The 20696-nt window shown below is 39.7% G+C and overlaps 1 protein-coding gene across 5 annotated transcripts in view; it reads right to left on the bottom strand.

Annotated features, from left to right (window-relative positions):
- Positions 1–20696, bottom strand: part of COL5A2 (collagen type V alpha 2 chain) — a 186685-nt gene that overhangs the window by 28137 nt on the left and 137852 nt on the right. For all 5 annotated transcript variants that reach the window (XM_039495576.1, XM_039495573.1, XM_039495574.1 and 2 more), the window contains exons 18-35: positions 18263–18316; positions 13960–14058; positions 13264–13308; positions 13062–13160; positions 11509–11562; positions 9803–9910; positions 9040–9093; positions 8241–8339; positions 7249–7302; positions 5840–5938; positions 5666–5719; positions 5511–5564; positions 3862–3915; positions 3222–3275; positions 2787–2831; positions 2174–2272; positions 1080–1187; positions 913–966 (exon numbers count right to left, since the gene is read on the bottom strand). In XM_039495576.1, coding sequence (XP_039351510.1) covers positions 913–966; positions 1080–1187; positions 2174–2272; positions 2787–2831; positions 3222–3275; positions 3862–3915; positions 5511–5564; positions 5666–5719; positions 5840–5938; positions 7249–7302; positions 8241–8339; positions 9040–9093; positions 9803–9910; positions 11509–11562; positions 13062–13160; positions 13264–13308; positions 13960–14058; positions 18263–18316 — 1287 coding nt within the window. The remainder of the gene's footprint in view (positions 1–912; positions 967–1079; positions 1188–2173; positions 2273–2786; positions 2832–3221; positions 3276–3861; positions 3916–5510; positions 5565–5665; positions 5720–5839; positions 5939–7248; positions 7303–8240; positions 8340–9039; positions 9094–9802; positions 9911–11508; positions 11563–13061; positions 13161–13263; positions 13309–13959; positions 14059–18262; positions 18317–20696) is intronic.

The following is a 20696-nucleotide window of genomic DNA, read 5'->3' as shown; positions in this document are numbered from 1 at the left end:
AATAAAAACTTCCTACACCACAATGCTGCACTGCTCTCTGTGTCACGTGATACATAAGTACACTGAAAATTAAAAAATTTAAAGCTATTTGATCACTGTCAATGCTCCACTGACAGGCTATCTGCAAAAGTGTTTCAGCAGAAGGATTTAAAAGTTAGTTCATCATACTCACACTTACTTGATCACTGCCCCAAGTAGGCATACTGCATCTTAAGGTAGATATAATAAGCTTTCCAATGATGTATGTGTGTGTGTGTGTGTGTGTGTAGAGCCAGTACATTAAGTCAACCACATCACTGGTGTCTGCCACTTGCTTAAAACTGTATGAGTGCCTTTTTAACAATTATGTATTATTATATACCTACGGACCTTAACTACGTTTTAATTTTCTAAGGCCTACACCTATATCATCTGTCTGATCTCAAAACATTCAAACTGCATGATGGAATTAGCATGAACTCTCTATTTGCAATTGCATCTCAATTTTGAAATGTACTCATGCTTAAATATCATGCATTTTTGCACTCTGTAAATGATAGTTCTATTTGTATGTGTAAATATATTAATGAGCAAAAGTAGTTAAAAAAAGACAGGCATGCACAAGTCTCACTGACTTCAAAAGTTGTTGCATAGGTATTGCCAAGGGTAAAAATGGGTCCCTAATTTTTCCAATCAGTGTCTTGCCTTTCTGTGGTATCTTTCAATGGGGAAGACCCTCCTGATAAGATAAGTTGAGATAAGACTTGCTCTCACCTCCCTATTCCCAACATAAACTCTAAATTCCTGGAACTAACTGATAACCCATATTATCTAGATGCTGAATATAGTTTGTTTTTGGAGTTGAGAAACACTAACTTGCTTAAGAGCTCCATTACTTAGAGCTATTTCTAAGAGGGCAATGGGTTTACTTACCCTTGCACCATCGTTGCCAGCTGTACCTTCAGAGCCTTTCTCCCCTACACCACCCTATGGAGAGTATCCAGAGGTCCAAGTCATTTATATATCAGAGCAACTACAGGATTATCAAGAGAGACGTACTTCTGTTTAGTATTTAAAGGAGCAACGATAAGGAGACTTACCCTGTCACCCTTGGGACCAGGAGTTCCAGCAATACCTCTTTCCCCAGGCATACCCTGAAGACCTGGAGGACCTGGATCACCAGCAGTCCCAGTGGGGCCTGGACTACCCTGAAATGAATAAAAAACAAATTACTGCCTATTAAGTTGAGGTCTCTTTGTCTTTAGAGTGAAGAACCATCTGTGCTTATGAATATGCCTCTGGAGGACAATTGCAAGTAATAATTTTCTCTTAAACTTCTTTCTTGTTCACATACAAACATTTTTCAGGAAACCAAGTTGCAGAGCTGAATTATTCATTAATTTTAGAATTTATATCCAATGTTTTGAAAAAACTAGTCATGAATCTTGGGTGCATGAATGGATGGGGCCGCGGGAGTGTGGGATAAAGGAGGGATGCTAAAGTGGCTCTAGGTAATCTTCTCAAACTGAATACTTGGATGTTGGACAGCTTCCATGGAATAAATAAAATCAGTCTTCATTACACTAGTTGCCAATGGCCAATTATTGGACCTGGGGATTGTCCAGGGCAGGGATATCCTGGCTGTGCTCTCTTTCCTCCAAGCTGTGCCTCTTATGTCCTCTGTAAAGAACATGGTAGTACAGGGTCTGCTATGGCAGCTCTATACTCCCAAGGGATCCCAATTCATATGGGTGGATTCTCTCCTGACCAACTACACCAGCTGTAGGGCTACTCTGTGTTGGTGGAGCAGCACAAAAGTATCCATAGCAAGAGAGATGGGCTGCCCGGTTACTTACTGTACTTACACCACTGCGTGCGCTATATTATATAAATGGTTTCATACTATTCTACTGAAATAGGCAAACCACACTGGTAGTTTTAAGAAATGTTTAGTCCTGTATTTTAAGGAGCTTTGTCTGTATACACTGAATGAAAATACTGATTTCTCAACAATATTTTAGTGTCCCTCATTATATTGGTGTTATTCTACTAGAATATCTTCGATTAACATAGCCAGACTGTTGTCCTCCTGGAGCCTTCAGGAAAACAAGATGACTCTCTCTTGAGAACATTGCAGCTGAACAGAATCTTAAATAAAATCACTAAATCAATACACGTTTCTTGTGTAATTTACCTTTGGACCATCAGGACCATGTCCTCCAGCCATACCCTTTTCACCCTGAAGTCCTGCTGCCCCTGGCTCTCCTCTCTCCCCTGGATTGCCACGTTCTCCCTATAAAACAGCTATATGTGAAATATCTGGTCGTATGAGATCCATTTGGCAGAAAAAAATCAATTACGCATTGAACATGGGGTACTATTGCACTAGAGAGCTGCTCAGGAATGGCTTATGCTGAGCTGAACAAACAACAAACCCAAGTATATTCTTTTGACCATAATAAAAGACTCTTTTGAGGTGCATAAAATGGTACAGTATTATAATAAGATTATTTGCACATGCTATGCAGCATAGAGTGCCTTCCTTCCAAAGATCTCAAAATGCATTACAAACATTATTTAACAGAGCTTCACAAGAATACTAAGGACTATGAGCCTATTGTTATTGATTAGCTGCATAGCACCAACTGTGAGTAAAAATGGATATACGTTTATAATCATTTTAATAACAAGCAAACTGAGGCACAAATGTGCTAAATTATATGTTTCAAGACTGCCCAGCGTATCAGTGTCATAATGGAACCCAGAAGGCTTGCTAGGAATGGCCAGTATTTGGAGAAGATACTTACTCTTGGACCTAATGGACCTCCAGCTCCAGAATCTCCAGGAACACCCTGGTGAGAAAAGAAATACAAGTTGGAAGGAAAACACTATATACCACGTGCTGGTAGGTATAGAAAACAGGGGATAACATTTTCATGTCAGTAGTTCTATGTAGTCTGAATGTCGATGGCTGGTTCTGAATGCAGATTTTCCATGTTGAACAGAGATAGTCTAATCCAGTCAGAGGACCAGATTCTGCTACCGTTACTCATGCTGAGTAGCATCTTACTCAATGAGTAGTCATCATAGACGCTTTGCAGATATTACTCATTGTATGTCAGTGGAAGATATAGCCCCTGGAGGACTGGAAAGTGAATACATCAAATAGGAAAAGAAGTTAAAGTCATTTTATTAAGCAATAAAAACCTGGCAAACACTCACTATGTTACAAAAGAAGTTACCTGATCTCCAGGCTTTCCTGCCTCCCCTGGAGGACCTGGTGGCCCAGGCAAACCCTGAAAGAAAATAAATGGAAAGGTCATTGTGCATGTGGAAGAATTTAAACAGGACACCAAGGATAATACCTGTGCCTTCATATGTCCACTGGATCATGTCTTCAAAGATCCCAACAGAAGTAATTAGATAAGTACTGATACACAAGCATCAAACTATTTCCCTCCATAATAAAAAGAGATGACAGCATCTCTTTATTTATGCATGTAATAGGAGTTTCCAGTGCAGATGTATAAGACCTTTCGATACAAAGAGATAGTGGTTTGACTCCACTGTCAACATCACTATCAAAGCCAATGATTTGTTCAACTCTTGGATATCTGCTGGCTTTGAAAATCTTCAATTCCACAAACCTAGGCAGGCTCCTTGGGCTACAATGATCCATGGCATTCAGAAATAGTATTTAAACCTTTTAAACAAAAACTAATATGGCTAATAATGTAGTTGCTGAAAGTGCGTGAGATGTGCTAATTAGTCTGAGCAATTCTAGAGACCTTTGTTTAACATCACTTTATCAAATTTCTGTAGATTACAAAGAAAAAAAGGGTGTGTTATTTATTTATGTAAAAGAACTCTTGATACACATACCTGAAAGCCTGTAGGACCTGGAGGGCCTTGTTCTCCTCTTTCTCCTGCTAGACCCTAGACAAAAGAAAAAAACTGTACAATTTAGGGACATGGCCAGATTCCACTTACATGTTCTCTGCTTGATTGTACTCATGGGAAAAGATTACGTTTCCAACTTTTTTTTTTCTTATTATTATTACTTACACCATTTCAGATGAAAAATGAAATTTAGTCAAGACCAGATAGTACCTTTTTAAGATCAATTAACTGCTGCTATAAATGAACTCAGTTCCATTGGACTCACGGCAGCTGTATCTATTTACATTAGCTGAGAATTTTGCCCCTTGTGATTTTTAAAATGGATGGTAGAAGGAATTTTAATAGAGATATATACCTCTTTTAGTATACATAATAGAAAATTGATTCTTGAATTTTTTTTGTATATTTGTGTCTCTGGAATCAACAGATGTTAAACAAGACAACTGGAAGCCTATGCAAATGTACACTGATAGACGGATAGATAAATAGATATTTTTCAATATTTACTTGAAGAGTACAATACATTTTTCTTTGTAGGCATTTTTCACTTGTGAGGCTCATTAATCAACATTTCAACAACAGAAAAGCAGCTAGAGAAAATACACAGAATTCAGTTTTAATATGCTGTATGCACATTTCTTTCTGGCACTAAAGCAGGGGTCCCCAACGCGGTGTGCCCGCGTCCGGTGGAGCATCCGCCAAAATGCTGCCCGCCGACAAGTGACATCATCGAGAGGCGTCACCGCCAAAATGCCGCCAAAATTCGGTGGCATTTCAATGGGTGCTCCACCGCCGCCACGGTCCTTCGTCTGGTGCCCGCCAGACGAAAAGGTTGGGGACCACTGCACTAAAGAAAACAGCAGAAAATTTTAAAATATACTCCTTTCTCAGGAGGTTAACAAAAATCTGAAGGTGTTTGAAAAAAACACATTTGAAAAAAACAAATTAAAAAACTCTCAACTCTCTTTGACACATGGAACTAAACAGCTGGATAGATTATTCGAGTAATTTTTCATCTGGAATTTGAACTCTAATGGTGTGTTGTTATTTAGACCAATATTTTATTTGATAAAGTAATTAAATATTCAACATTAAATTAATCCAGGGCCAGATTCTGCCATTCTTACTCACAGCAAACAGTACCTTACTGAACAGGTAGTCCCATTAAAACCAATGCAACTAGCTAAGTGGTAATTTTTCATTAATACAGTAAGTATGGGTGGCAGAATCAATTATCCAAAATAGAGCATAAGGCAAGGGGGAAAAGGTGGGAGAGGCATAACATGAGTTCAAATGTTCACCCCCACCAGGGAAGAAAGGCAAAAGGGTGAGAATATGTAGACTTTACGAAACCCTCGTATTTTTTCCAGGGATAATGTTAAACTGATTCAGCCTTAATAAAGCTGAAATTAAAAATAACTCAACCATTTATAGATTGCTTTAAAGAGCAACAGAATGAAATTTGACTTTATTTGGCAAAAATCAGTGCAGAATGTGAATGGTTTCTAAATCAATAAAGAAAAACTCTTTTACTGTCACTTTTACTCTTGGGGACTGCTCAGAAAGTACAATGATGGGTGCCAATATAATTAGACAAACAGATAATCCTGTATATTGAAAAACAGACTTACAGGTGGACCAACAGGACCAGAAGGACCAACTTCACCATCTTTGCCAGGAGCACCCTACAGTGAAACAACAAATAAAGAGGAATTGTATAGTGCACACACATGACAAATAAACATATTTTTGTGTAATCAATATAAAGAATAAGAATGATACTCACTCTCTGCCCTGGGACACCAGCATTACCCGCTTCTCCGGGTTTTCCAGGATCACCCTAATTTGTGGGGAAAGTTGCTATAGTTACCCAATATTTTCATCCATTTAAAAACATATTTAGCTCTGAAACTAAGGCAAGCTAGATAATTAGATACCAATTAGTAAACATTGTACTCACGCTGCTGCCTTTTGGCCCAGGAAGCCCCATGCTGCCTGGCTGACCTCTAATTCCTATTGAACCTGCTGGGCCTGGACGTCCATCTTCTCCTGGCGCACCCTAGAAATATAAATAATTGATTACATCACATTACGAATATTCTTCACTGTGTTCCCATTAGCTTTTGTTCATCAATAAAAAGCTAACTCCTACTTCTTATCAGGGCCTGAGCAAGTGCCTAATGAAGGCAATATAAGTCTTTCAATTTATTGTAATAGGAGCTGGATTGGACCGTTAGGCTATTTTGAGGGAACAGTTGCCTTAAAATGGTATCAAAGTACTGGACAGGTCTATTCTCTTCAAGCTCAATAATTGGCTCCATGCGGTTTGCCTGATAGTCATCTGTGAAAAGGAAGGAACAGATAGGAAAGAGGACTTGTACAAGTGTATTGAACAGGGGCGGCTCCAGGCCCCAGCACGCCAAGCGCGTGCTTGGGACGGCAAGCCGCGGGGGGCGCTCTGCCGGTCGCCGCGAGGGCGGCAGGCAGGCTACCTTCGGCGGCTTGCCTGAGGAGGGTCCACTGGTCCCGCGGCTTCGGCGGACCTCCTGCAGGCACGGCTGCAGAGGGTCCGCTGGCCCCACGGCTCCGGCAGACCTCCCACAGGCACGGCTGCAGGAGGTCCGCCGAAGCTGCGGGACCAGCAGATCCTCCGCAGGAAGCCGCCGAACGCAGCCTGCCTGCCGTGCTTGGAGCGGCGAAATGCCTAGAGCCACCCCTGGTATTGAAAAATGGATTACTTGAACTCTAGTGTATCCAACAGTGAAACTTAGTGCTAGAATTTTTCATTTTCCGGTTGGTTAAGCCAATGTTAACCTACCCTTTCAAATATTAAAACTTTCCAACCATTAGCATTTGTATTGTTATCCACTTACAGTCTTAATAGTATTTGTACAATATTTATATATTCTATTTTATTTCTTCTTTCTTTTATTTTTCCCATTGTGGCTGTTCCATTAAAAATGTCCTTAAGTATATGTCAAAGAGACAATTCTAGCTTTCAAACATCTTCAGTGCAATTATAGACAGACACATTGGAGCTAGCCAGTAATTATGGGAATTATGTAAAAACTATTTCTTTCCAACAAACCTGAGCTCACAAGTGTTTAAATTCCTTGGGATAGCCAACACTGAGCATATACTGAATGATACATTAAGCCTAATGAAAGTGATTTGCACTGACTCATTTAGATGTTAAATGCCTTCCATTTGCTGGCATTTAGAAGGACCTATGCACTTTGAGAGACTATGAAACCATGGATTAGTAAAAGGCTAATTTCAAGGAGAACAGAATTTCAAATGAGTGCAGTGCCAACTGAAGGGACCAATAATTATGTACATCCTCCTCACTCCAAGTCACAAACTACTTACCAAAGGACCAAGTTTTCCTTCAGGACCCTGAACACCTGGATTTCCTGTGAGACCCTACAAAAATAGGATAACACAACAATTGATATAACCTGTGTATATGATCCTAAAATATGGCAAGGATTGTAAATGAGTTCAGAACGTGTGCTCAGTAACAAAACATCACCCTGGAATAATTTTTCACTCAGGAGGCATGACTAATGAAAAGTCATTTAACTCGACCATGTTATTCCCCTCTCCGAGTCCCTCCAGGGGCTTCCCCTCACCCTACTGCATCAAAGTCAAGCTCCTCATCCTCACCTTCAAAGTTCTGCACAATTTCATTTTTAATTGCATCTCTGCTCTTGTTTCCTCCGACTTACTCTCCCATTTGTTGTCTATACTCCTCTCAAGCCTCCCATCAGTTCATCCCCTTTATTTCTCCCACTCTCAACCATTCTTCCATGCCACTCTTTATGCTTGGAATTTCATTTCTTTCCTTGTATGGGACATTACAAACCTGCCTCAAACATTTCTTCTGCAGGATCTTTCAATGACAGCTCACCATACACGACACAAATACATTAAAAACAATTAACCAATTTAACAAAGATTTGACTTTCAACCTATGTTTTCTGCACACCTCGTATTTTACATACCTACATTCCTCTGGACTGCATTGTCTATGTCTAATTTAGCGCTAGACCTGGCTCCCTTTGAAGTTAATGGGAGTCTTGCCTTTGACTTCAAGGGGAACAGAACCAGGTCCTTGGGCTCTGATCCTGAAAATACTCATGTGATTCACTTTACACATGAGCAAAACCATTAAACTCAAGGTCAGGTTCCATATTTCCCTTCCAAAGGTGAAGGTATTAGAGTGGTGGAAGAAGTGATCCCTGTTTTTGGCTTCTATAAACAGAGGTTGTATAACAGTTTGCCTATAAAGTACATTGCCATCCTCGGGAATGGAAGGTGCTATACAAATTCATGACATGATGTTTTTATAATTTCCTTACCCTGGCACCTGGGAGGCCAGGTTCACCAGTGCGCCCAGGATCTCCCTGGCTTCCTTTAGGGCCTGAAGAACCTGCTGGACCACGCTCCCCTTGAGCTCCCTGGAAAAGATATCAAAGCACTATTAGTCAGACATTAGATTGAACAACCATAGTAAGAGGAAGTAAATGCAAAATATACATCTTCCGTCAAGAGCATCTATCAATATTTTTGAAAATTGGTGTTCCAAAGTATTCTGAACCATATCCTTAACATTATTTAGAGATGATCTCTTTTATAGAATTAATTAACATAAGGAATTTAGAATTCTTGCACTTCTATATAGAAGGTAATAATTGATGGACCTAATAAACAAAAACATCTTTGTGTCACTTGTCAGTAAGCGATATGGTTGTTCGGCAGCACACAGGGGGATTGGCCTGGCTTCTCAGTGGAGATGTCAAGAAAGAGTTATTTTACAGGGAATGCTTCCCTCTCCAAATACTAACTTAATAGACACTGTAAAATGTAAGTAGTTACTGCTCAGTGGCTTTTACACATCAGGATGCAAGCATAAGTGCATCAAGTTGGAGACATGAAAGGAGAGTGGAAAGCCTGAGACCTACAGGAAGAGCAATGTTTTTCACTTAGAACCCTGGTCTCAGAATGTTTGGAAGACTTAACCCACTGTCATTTGGCATTTCCTTTGGCCCTGCCTCCAAACATTCATCAGATCTGCTCACTTCCCACATTCACTTACATTCTTCTTTTGCATATATTTTTTAGGCATGAAAGGGAGGAAACTGGCCCAAATCAGCTTACCTTTGGTCCAGGCAAGCCATCAGAACCTGGAAAACCACGATTACCAGGAGCACCCTATGCAAAAATATCATAAATCATTAATAATAATCTGATGTTCAATAGGGTTTTGGAGTTCAGTTTATTTTCTTATAAAATCCTTGTCCTCCAACTGGCTAATGTGCCTTCAAAATGCTCTTTTATACTGAAAAATATTTAAGGGCCTTTTTCTGATCCCATCACTCATGCTGAGTATTACACCTTAGCTCTGTGAGTAGCCCCACTGAAATCTATGACACTATTTCTGTAACAAGGTTCTACTCAATAGAAAAGTTATCTGTCATATTTCTGAAGTGACTATCACTGTGATATCTAAACACCAAGTGCCCATATGATGTGCTGAGCTCCAAAGTAATATTAACATGCCAGGCTTCATTCTCCTTCCCCAAATAAAAAACCCAAGACAACACTGGAGTAAATGATACTCAATATGAGGAAGGCATAATGCTACATTTTCATATTCTCACCCTCTCATGGCCACTTCTGAAAAGAAACTAGTGTGTATTACAAAAGAGAGCATCCTATCATTTCAGAGAAATCAGGTCATAAAATCACTAGTGTAAGAAACAATGCTAAATCACAGCTGTCAATATACTATCATTAAAGACAAGTGTGTCTTTGCCCACCCCAAACTATAAGGGAGCTCACATTCTGGTCCAGGTCAGATATGATTTTCATGAGAGAGGCCCATCTCTAACAAATATAATTATTTTTCTGGCTTCCTTACCCTTTCTCCAACAGGGCCTGGAGGACCTACTGACCCTGGATCACCACGAGGGCCTCTTTTCCCTTCTTCACCCACAGAGCCAATGGGACCCTGAGGACCATGTGGACCCTATTGAAAATATTTGCTTGTTTAGAATAAAGCAAATTAACCATTTTTACGGCTCAATCAATCACTCCAACGTGAACCATAAACATTTTCAGAAAGAACAAAATTGGGTAGTTAGATTTTTTTAAATTTTTTTTAAATCAGTTATAAAATGCAATTATTCCCATTCAGATTTTCCTTTTTCTATGTTTATCAACTAGTATTTCAACATGAAGTGATCCATAAATGGATGGTAAAATTTGGCTCTACATTGTGCCTCACAATCATTTGACTCCTTGTATAGGATCCAATTATATGTAATTGTGGTATTTATTAATCATTAGGCAAGTGGCATTAAGGAAATCAGTATTTAATTATTTAAAGAACCTGTACGGTTATGGAATCCACACTATACAATACTAAACTTAGGGCAACATTTTTCTGTCTGATTGACACTGCAGATCTCTTCTCTGCAATCCATCTCTGGTGTAAATCCTGCACTGCTTCTGCACATGGAATCCTCATGCCATCTTCCCTGATGGACTTTGGCTCAGTGACATAGAGGCTCTGAATCTGACACAATTTTCATTCTTGACAGATGGAATTGAGATTTACCAGCCCCACATCTGACAGAAATTGTCAATATCTCTCTCTAGAAGGACATTCTTCCAGACACCCTTAAATAATAGTAAGTCCAGCCAGTGTTCAAGAAATCATTTGTCAACATTAACAGCTTTGCTGACTACTATCCTCTCTCTAATAATTTGCTTGAGCAAGAATCTTAAGAATGTATTGCCAAATCAGCTACGACTAAAGCTAATAATCTTTTCATCCAGCCTTCATATGGCTCCAAGATGGTGCTGGCCATGTTGATGGTTTGTCTTCTCATAGCTATGAATAGAGTCCAAACATCCATGCTAACACTATCAGCTCTACCGGCATCATTTGATATTGCTGATCAAAGAGTGCTGCTGACTCAGCAATAGGACCCTGATGGGTGGACAGAGCTGTATCAAGCTAATTTTGTTTATTCCTCTTGGACACGGCCCAGAGTTCTCATACGTGGACTCCCTTAGGGACTTGTCAAATGTAATATTTATATTACAATATTGGAGTAGATTGTGAGATGCTGTGGTCTACATTGCTACCAACCTATGCTACATTCAGTTCTGTTCAATATATTTTAATATCTTTCCTTAAAATGTTTATTTCTCATATGGGACCAAAGCATGTTGTTAGAACACAACCCTGTGTCCATGAGCACCCGTGCCCAGTGATTTCCTTATAATTCCAAGAAGTTGGAGCAGATCCATTCCATGGCTGCTAATAAAGCATCAGGGGATCCTGTATTTCTCTGTTGTGCTATGGCTCCTCAAACTTAAGTCCAGGGGATAACTGGCTGAAGGATTTACCTTGTCATGGATTCAAAGGACCTATCCTGCCCCTTATTCACAACAGAACCTGACCAGGGTGTTCCATGGCCATTACTTGCAGGTCAAAACCAATAATGAGAAGTAATACTAGATACGTCTCAATAAATATAGTATTGTGCTCTGCACAACAATGCATGTATCATTCTTTGTTTAAATTTTGATTTGATTACAAAAAATGTAAAGACTTACTGGTTCCCCTTTGGGACCCGCTTCTCCTTTGAAACCTGGCACACCAGGGTCTCCCTGAAAACAAATATATTAATACCATTAATCTGCACAAACCATTCAACCAGCTTTACCTGAGTTACCTACGTACAGTGGTTTCAAATGAAAAATGTGACAGTGCTTCCACTAATCTAGTCTATAGATAGGTTGTTCACACATGGTAACTCCAAATAGCTCCTGATCCTGATGTCCTTAATTAGTTCTCACTCAAGCACAAAGTCCATTGACTTCAGTAAGAATTTTTGCCTGAATAAAAACCTTAGAACTTGATCCAAGCACTGTAACTTATTTTCCTGTCTAGTTTAGTAACCATCTTGGGCATGTTATAGCCAACAGCTGACAAACAGAAGCCCAGAGAGCCAATCCCATATACTGCAGATTTCTGACATTTTGTAAATGACAATCTGTTTCACTGGGTAATTATATTCAGTGGGTTTACAACTGGTTTATACCAAAATTGCTCAGCTAATAATGCTGTGAAAGAGTATATGCTGAAGATTAAACAAACCAGATTGCTAATGGTTAATTTGCAGAAGACTTCAGAGACAAAGGATTTTTATAAAAGCATTAAGCATTTAAGCACAATTACTTCTTGAATAATTTTGGACTACGTTTGGGATAAGAAAACTATTCCCTTCTATGAGACTAACTACAGGAACATTTTAATACATTTATGATAGTTTATGCTTTCTGTAAATATGTCTGTTTCTCTGTAATTACATATACAAAATACTAATTAAGGCTCTGATTCTACAGGTGACTCCAAGCAGGCAGGCACACGGGCCAGTGACCACTGAAGCCAGTGAAGCTTTGTGCACAGGTCTCTGCCTCTCTGCAGTCAAATTCAAGACTGGGGCCTAAGAAAGAAAATTCTGTATTTCAAAATACACATAAGGAATTAATGAGAACCAACTCTTGGTATATTCACTCCTATTCAGCATGTATAGAAAAGGGGTTAAAAGTAGCCCTGGAGAGGGATTAAGAAACACAGGCTGCAGGCCTTGCTAAAAGGCCAAAAAAAGGTACTGGGGCTGCAGGGGGGCAGCCCAGAGATAGGCAAAGGCAGCAGGTCCTAACCCCCCTTGCTGATGATGAGTGGTTTACAGACTGCAGTCTGCCCCAGGGAGCGGGGGCTAGACGATGACTGGCAGTAGCCACTGAGGCAAGGTGGGGATAGAGGGTTAGGGGCTCCCTTGGGTGGGGAGACCCAGATTGTGGGTTACTGCTGGGGCAGAACCCTGATGTAGAGGGGCACCAGGGTCCAGGAGGGATACGGGGGACCAGTGGCAGGCAAGACACCAGCCTGCAGAGGGTGCTCTGGGCTTGAAGAGCTAATTCCCAGGACGACCAGCAGGAGGTGCCGCACCAGTGAGTCTCAACCTCGTTATACAGCAGTCTACTGATTTCATCTTATTGCATGGAAATGAAGAAGTCTCATTGCTAATCACTACATTAGCTTTCCTTAGCTACATTGTTGCTAAATACTGTCATTTCCATGGTGACAAAGAAATTATTACCGCTTGGCCTCGGATGCCGGGAGGACCAGTACTGCCTTGAGGTCCTGGAGAACCAGGTGGCCCTGCTAAGCCAGGTGGGCCAGAAGTACCTGCAGATCCCTACAAAAGAGACATCAGTGTGATAAAGATGCAGCATGAAACACTGAAATTAAATAAGGAATCCATCACCAAATTTCCTTATGCAGTTTATTTGATTACTTACTGTTGGGCCTTTAGCACCAGGAGAACCGTCTGTCCCTACAGTCCCCTAAAAACAACATACAAATCATTATAACAAATTCTAATGAACGTATCAACGGAGGAATGAAAATACATTGTCAGACATATATATTTGTGCCTCCTCTCAGGAGCAGAAAATAAAGCCTAGGATGTAGACACTACAAAAGTTCACTATTTGACTCTGATTCTGCAAACATATGTGTGCTTAATTTTAAGCATGAAAGTCCAGCTGGAGCATAAGTGCTTAAAGGATCACAGTTTCCATCAGCATGTGTAACATTAAAGTGCCACCAGACTCCTTGTTGTTTTTGCAAATTAAAAGACTTAACAGATTTATTTGTGCATTAGCTTTTGTGGGTAAAAAACTTCAGTTGCATCTGAAGAAGTGGGTTTTTTACCCACTAAAGCTTATGCACAAATAAATCTGTTAGTCTTTAAGGTGCCACCGGACTCCTTGTTGTTGTTTTTGTGGATACAGACTAACACGGCTACCCCCTGATATTTAATTTGCAAGTGTTTAGTCATCTATCTAAAAGATATTTTAAATACAAATAACGTGACGACAAATATTTCCTTTCTAAAAATACTTTTAGGACTCTCCCAATAGTAAGGTACCACTGGCTTTGGGTAGACAGTGTGCAGGCAGTCAATGGAACAAGCATCCTAAGTCTGAACTTACAGGCAGTCCTTGTGACCCTACTGGACCTGCTGGCCCTGTTTCACCCCTTTGTCCCTGAGGACCTTCTGGGCCACGTGCACCCGTTGGACCTGCTTCACCCTAATGTTTCACAAGAGAAAACAATCAGTTATTGAATTATTTCTTTTAAAGCAGCACATAATAATTAACAGGGAATAGTGCATGGAATAGGTAACAATGGAATCCAAGCTTCCATATACTTCAATATTAGAAAAAAGTATTGCACACATAAGAACCTAATTCTGCCGGGATTTATAGCGTTGAAACTGAAACCACAATTTACCCCCTAGTCTATACACATACAAAGCACTTTTCTTTTAGAGGAGAAACAGCATGGTAGCCAGTATAATTTATCCAAAACACACCACCAATATATTACAGGGGGAAAGCACAACAGAAAGAAACTCATACAAAAAAACCCCATCAACATGTCAATATTGGTTCATTTTATAGTCTTTGTTTGCACTGTCTGCAGCTGAGACTTGAAACTTTATGTAAATTAGAACTGATAAGAAGAAATGCTTTGCACAGTATAAACTAACCCGTGGACCTCACTGCTACAGTACTGTATTGATACAAACTCTTAATATTAAAAAAGAATTAAACACAGGAATATAGTAGGTGTGCTTGCTATAGTCAAAAGTGGTCAGATATATTATGCAGTAATGACCACTATCAGAAAAAAGTTGTGAGACTAGATGGACCACTGATCTATTCTGGTATGGTAATTCACTCTGGTATGTCCTCAATTTTATCCTTATGTGGACCAACTGCCTTTCTGAACTGATGCTACACTACAATTGTATCTTCAGGACTGAAGGGCAGATCCTCAGCACATGTAAATCTGCATAGCTTCATTGAGCTCAATGCAGCTTTACCAATTTACACAACCTGAAGGTTGAATCCTGAAAGTAGTTCCTCTGTTAAAAAAAAAATCCCATTGCTTCTTCCTTTGTCAGCTCTTTCAAACATTTATTTAGATGCTTTGTTTTGTTTAGCCATTGCTCTATTTTTTCTGCCATGCATTAAAAGGATAATTTAGTCTAATACATTATACAGATGGCTGTATTAGCCTTGTTTCCAGAGATTTTTTTTTGTGAATGTTGCCAACTGTATAAACAACATATAACATCTGCTGAGCTTGGCTACCTAGCTAATAGAGAGAGATGTTTTTACTGTATAATAGTTTTCCTATCACTTGTGGGGATTCAGCATATAGGAGAGGAGCAGTTCTGGGGAAAAGGAGGATGAGGAGACTGCATGAGTCTGGGTCTTCTTGAAACCCATGGCTAGAGGCAAAATATTGAGAAGTTCCTTGAATGCTGTCAAAGCAAGCTCACATACAGGGCTGCAGGCTCCCTTTTCTGCTCAGCCAGCAGAGCAAATGCAGCCCAGCCCAACAAAGACTACAATGGTCATCTTGAGAAGCATGACAATAACTAAGATGGAAAGAAAACAAATCCAGAAAAAGAGTTAAAAAAACCTTAAAACGATGAAGAAAAACTCAGAAATGAAGAAACACAGAGGAGGGGGAAGAGAAAAAGGAGAGAAGGATGAGGTGAGGAAGAGAAAAAGAAATAAAGAGGGTCAGAAATTTAACAGGAAAAAAACAAGTGAGATGGTAGCAATTGTGTCAGAGCATGGTGTGAATTTCCATTGGAGCAGATGACCATCCATCGATCCTGTGCAAAGGTTGTGAGGATGACTTCAACACAGAACCCCCAGTGTGTCATGGCTCACCAAAATATTTATCACAATTTTAGTTTTACATTTTTGCTAGAATTTTTAGATGTGAATTACGGTTTTACATAGCCTTTTAGTTTTCCATGACACAATGTTTTAGCACTTCATACAGGAGGATTTAAATGCCATTTGGTCAGTGTATATAAGAACTTAAATACCTTGCCATTCTTTGAGACTATACTTTGAATAGTTTCATAAAATATGGGGGGTTCCAGCTCTAAAGGTATTCTATTAAGGGATAGATTTTCTGTTCATTTACAGGATTAATTTCTAGTGGTGACAGGTAATGCGACATCAGACCTTAAAGTGAATTGGTCATTGTGAGGTTCCATGTTTATTGTCTCTCAATGATTTTCATATCAAATGTACTCACTTTACATGTAAACAATGTGTTTTGTTTTGTTTTTTTCTGACAGTGCCTCAAACTCAGACTAGGATCTGAGAGTCAAGCTGTATTATTTCTGGCTTATGCATCATCACCAGCAATTATCTGCAGGCTATATTCTTCTCTCAGTTATAGCTGCAGAACTCCACTGTAAGAAAACTCAGGTATTCCCTTCACTATACCCTGCCTTCCACAAAAACTCACAAAGCTGATGGATTAGATTTGCTGGGGCAGGTTCTCAGATAAATGCAGGATCTCATAGCCTAAGTTCCCTGTAAACTGCGCTTCCCCCAGTCCCAACCTAGCCCGGCCCCCCAACCTGCCAAAGCCCGAACCCAGCCATGGCTGGGGCAGCACGGCCCAAACCCAGCCTTGTCCAAGACCAGCCGGAGGAGGGGTCCCTGTCCTGCAGCCCCAGCCCAGGAGCTGCTGAGGGGAGAGAGAGCTGTGGGGAGTCCTACCTCCTCGCTGTAGCCCCAGAGCACCCTCCTGCACCCCAAACTCGTCATTACCGGCCCCACCCCAGAGTCCGCACCCCCACCAGGAGCCCTCACATCCCTGCACCCCAACCCTCTGCCCCAGTCCTGAGCCCTCTCCCACACTCCAAACTCCTCGGCCCCGCCCCCACAATGTGAATTTTGTTATGTGCACCAATATGGACACCAATGTGCCACACATCACCTCCATACTGGTGCACAAAATTCATTCCGCACGTGGGTGGGAAAAATTAGAGGGGACACTGCTTATAGCCCCTCCTAAACAATCCTGATCCAGCTTAGTTTTGGGCAATGCAATTAGCAATTACTGTGGCTCTAAAGAGCTCTCTGAGTAAGGAAACTGAGTCTCCCATTTCCATTGAGGCTGAGCTGGAGGAGTACAAGGCCATTCCATCTCTCTTCCTACTGCAGCAAGATTTTCCCTTTTACCCACCCCTGCCGATGGCGGAGCTTAGGGAAGTCATTGATCCTTTGCTTTAGGATACTGCAGTAGCATTCAGTTGCTGATTGTAGGAGTCACAATTTGCCTTCAATCTGCCGGAGTCACAATCTACCTTCCAATCTGCTTTTGTGGCAATACAACAACACTGTACCCCTCAACCAGGCTCATGGCAAACCCATGAGTTAATCCTACATTACTCATTTATCTCCTACATATTGCTTTTACAAAGTTCATATGAAAAACATATAGAAAATCCTTGAAACCTCATGTCACCAGTCAGAGCTGAATCATGACCAACATATTAAAATTTCTACTGTATCTAAATGTCATGCCACCAGCAGATTATAAATGATATAGAAAACAGAACAAGCACCACTAGGATAAGAAGAGAACAACCAAAAATGAGGTTTAGCCCCCCCTCTAAACAATCTAAAGTAAATGCTGATTTTTATTGTTACATTAATGCTGTGACGGTAATCTAAACATTGTGTATGTCATCCAAAATATAAGGATTACCAGAAAATCGTCACTCTTAACAAATGGAAGTTAAGAAAAATTTTAATCTGTTCCTATTCTTTGAACCAAAACACCTCTTTTATAGAGTCTTAAAGGATGTTTGGGGTGGTGTGTGGGAAGAAGAGATAAGGCCAACCTTGCACAACTGTTTTACAACCTCTTTTGTTTAGATCATTTGTTCATTATTCTATGGCACAGTAACCTAGGTGCATTGCCAATTCACATTAAAACTGCTATTTCCTGCAGCTGTCTAAGTTTCCTGGGGGATGGATCTACAGATCCAACTCTATCAAGCTAGTTGATTTCACAACCTTATGGTTTAACATAATATTCTAATTAAGAAGAGCTCTGTGTAGCTCGAAAGCTTGTCTCTTTCACCAACAGAAGTTGGTCAAATAAAAGATGTTGCCTCACCCATCTGGTCTCTCTAAGGATTGCTTCAGCAGTTAAACCCATTTTTCCCACTTATCTTTGAGTTTCTCACCTATGATCATGGCCATATTCTGTCAAAGCCTACTGCTTCATCATAGCTGTTGTTTCTAGCGTCTATCTCCAGGTGTTAATTAAAAGTGAAATGCACAGTCACCTCTTTTCATTTGTGAAGATGAATTCCACATGTTCAAGGTGGTCTCTTTAGTTGTGGGCATATGAAAGATCTAATTCATAGGGTTAAACAGACTAAAACGAAACAACTTTTCTTACCTTTACACCAGGAGGACCCGGAAAACCAGAAGAACCAATTATACCAAGTGGTCCCTACAAAAAACAAATATAGTACATGAGGTGATATTTCCAAAGTCAGTATCACAAAACTAGTAGCCTAAATACCGATGAAGGCCTATGCAAATGGAGTTCCTGGGTTTAAATGCAATGCCAGTCACAAAACATATTGCCTCATAAAAAAAAGGAAATCAGTTCTATAAATATTGTAGATGACATAAGTGTTATGAACTGAATACCACTTATAAATGTAATGTTTTAATTAAGTCAATGATACTCAGACTGCGGTTTGCGAGCAAGTGGCTCTTTAATGGGTCTCTTTGCAGCACATGATATTAGAACACTGTGTGATTTAATTATTAACCAGTCAGGATGCTTTTATTATGTTATTAACCAATTATAGTTAATATTTAGTCAGTCATTTTGCTACACTGGCTCTTTTGGATAATGTTGATCACTAATTTGGCTCCTGAACCACTGAGGTCTGAGTACCACCGAATTAAGTACTTTTTTACTGATGTTATCAATGTTACAGCTCTTGGTTCATCTGCCAACTTCCAAACAGTAATCAAGATAGTTTTTAATTATAATATTTTTGAGTTTCAGTTTTCATTACAAATATACTATTTCCTCTTCGTTTTGCTCAAGCTGCTGTTAAAAGGTACTAAAAAGATAAGATAATAAAAAAATCACTGGTTTTCCACTCAAACTTTCTATCTGTAAAATCTCTGCATATTGTGCTACAGATGATGTTGTATCAGACAATATTACAAATAGCTAAACAAAACTTAGATAAATATACTAATCAAAGATTAAATCTATTTTTTAACGATGTGCCCCATCAGACATGTCAACAAAACTATTCAGCCAGTGAAGTTTAGATGTTATATATCAATAGAGCATTGTATCTTAATTATATTCTGATTTAGTACTAAGTTAATAATTGTATCAGAATCTCTGTCAATCATGATTAAGGATATGATTTGGCCACAGACTCTGTGACGTTAACAGATCTCCATGACTTCCTCGGCTTCAGCTCCAGCCTCACACATGGTGTGGCTCTGGCTTCAGCCTGGAGCATGGCAGCGATCAGGCTTCTGTGATTTATAGTTTATTGCCCACGTCTTGTCTGTGACTTTTACTAAAAATACCTGTGACAAAATCTTAGCCTTAATCATGATACTCATAATCGCTCAAATCACAAACCCTTTATGATCAATAAGTCCTGCATTCTCTATATAGGAGATAACCCCTTTACAACTCAGATTGTGCAGATTGGGCCCTATATTGCTCTTAATCTGTTCATGCAAATCCAATGTTTCAAAAAAAATCCTAATTATGTTAATAGTCATCAGAACACTGAAGAAATCCCACTCTTGCCTGAGAGAGTTCTGTGTGAAGATCAACAGGGGTATATGGTCCAAAATGAGTAAGATAGTTGACACAGTTGCATCCAAAAATAACAATATAATGTAGAGTCAACCAAGTGGTAGACTAATACTGCTTTTTTGTTGCTATTGTGCTGGGTGGGCTGAACAGATGTGATATACACTCCTCCTTCTATATTATATAGTCTTTGGATAGTAGTATACAGTGGTCATAAATATTGAGTACAGCTGTGTATTCCCAAATGATTTCCCTTTCTTTGTCTTTGGCTGGATTTTCACCCTCTTTGGGGAACATGATGTATACTGAGAAAGAATGTTTTATATAACAAAGCTTCTACTGACAAACACAGTAAGAACAATCTGTTCCAAAGACTATTAATTACGGAGAACATTTCTGCCAGCGACCTTGTAGTGACTTGCTAAAGCACTGCTGTAACAGCTCATTTAATGTATTTATGAAAAAGCTACATCCCAATTTACTGGGTCATGAACACTCATCTGCCAAATCTCACTCGTTTCAATGATAATTTTAGCATTACGACATATTTCTTTGTACTTACCCAATTCATCATATATTTGGATAGCACTTTCTCCAGAGAGATCATGTTTAACCATTCTGCATCTCCCTGTGAGATTGCTAGGGAATGTACCACATATGCTAGCCAACCAGATGTCATGCCCAGTGGGTTTGAGCTCATGTTGGAAGTCCACTGAAATATTTATACTTCATCTAGAATTTCAGAATTGCTTTGAGATTCAATTTTTTTCTGACCTAGAATTGTTTTAAAATAATGAAAAATCTTTTAAATCTTTTATTTTTAAAATACTGTAATAGTTGTGGTCACCCTTCTCTGTAGGATGTACCAGATAACTGAATTTGGCAGCTATCTTCACTCTCAGCTTGAACTTCTATCATAGTCAATTGTTGGTTAATGGAGTTTACAACAGTACAGTCTATTGTGTAACACGTGGACAAATACTGTTTCCTCACTGCAGCATGTTGGGATTCCCTCCGAGACCTTTTCCAC

The sequence above is a fragment of the Mauremys reevesii genome, linkage group 11 (assembly GCF_016161935.1).
Source record: "Mauremys reevesii isolate NIE-2019 linkage group 11, ASM1616193v1, whole genome shotgun sequence".
In the NCBI taxonomy this organism is placed as follows: domain Eukaryota; kingdom Metazoa; phylum Chordata; order Testudines; family Geoemydidae; genus Mauremys; species Mauremys reevesii.
Note: the sequence above shows the minus strand (reverse complement) of the source record. Positions and strands in the feature narration are given on the sequence as shown.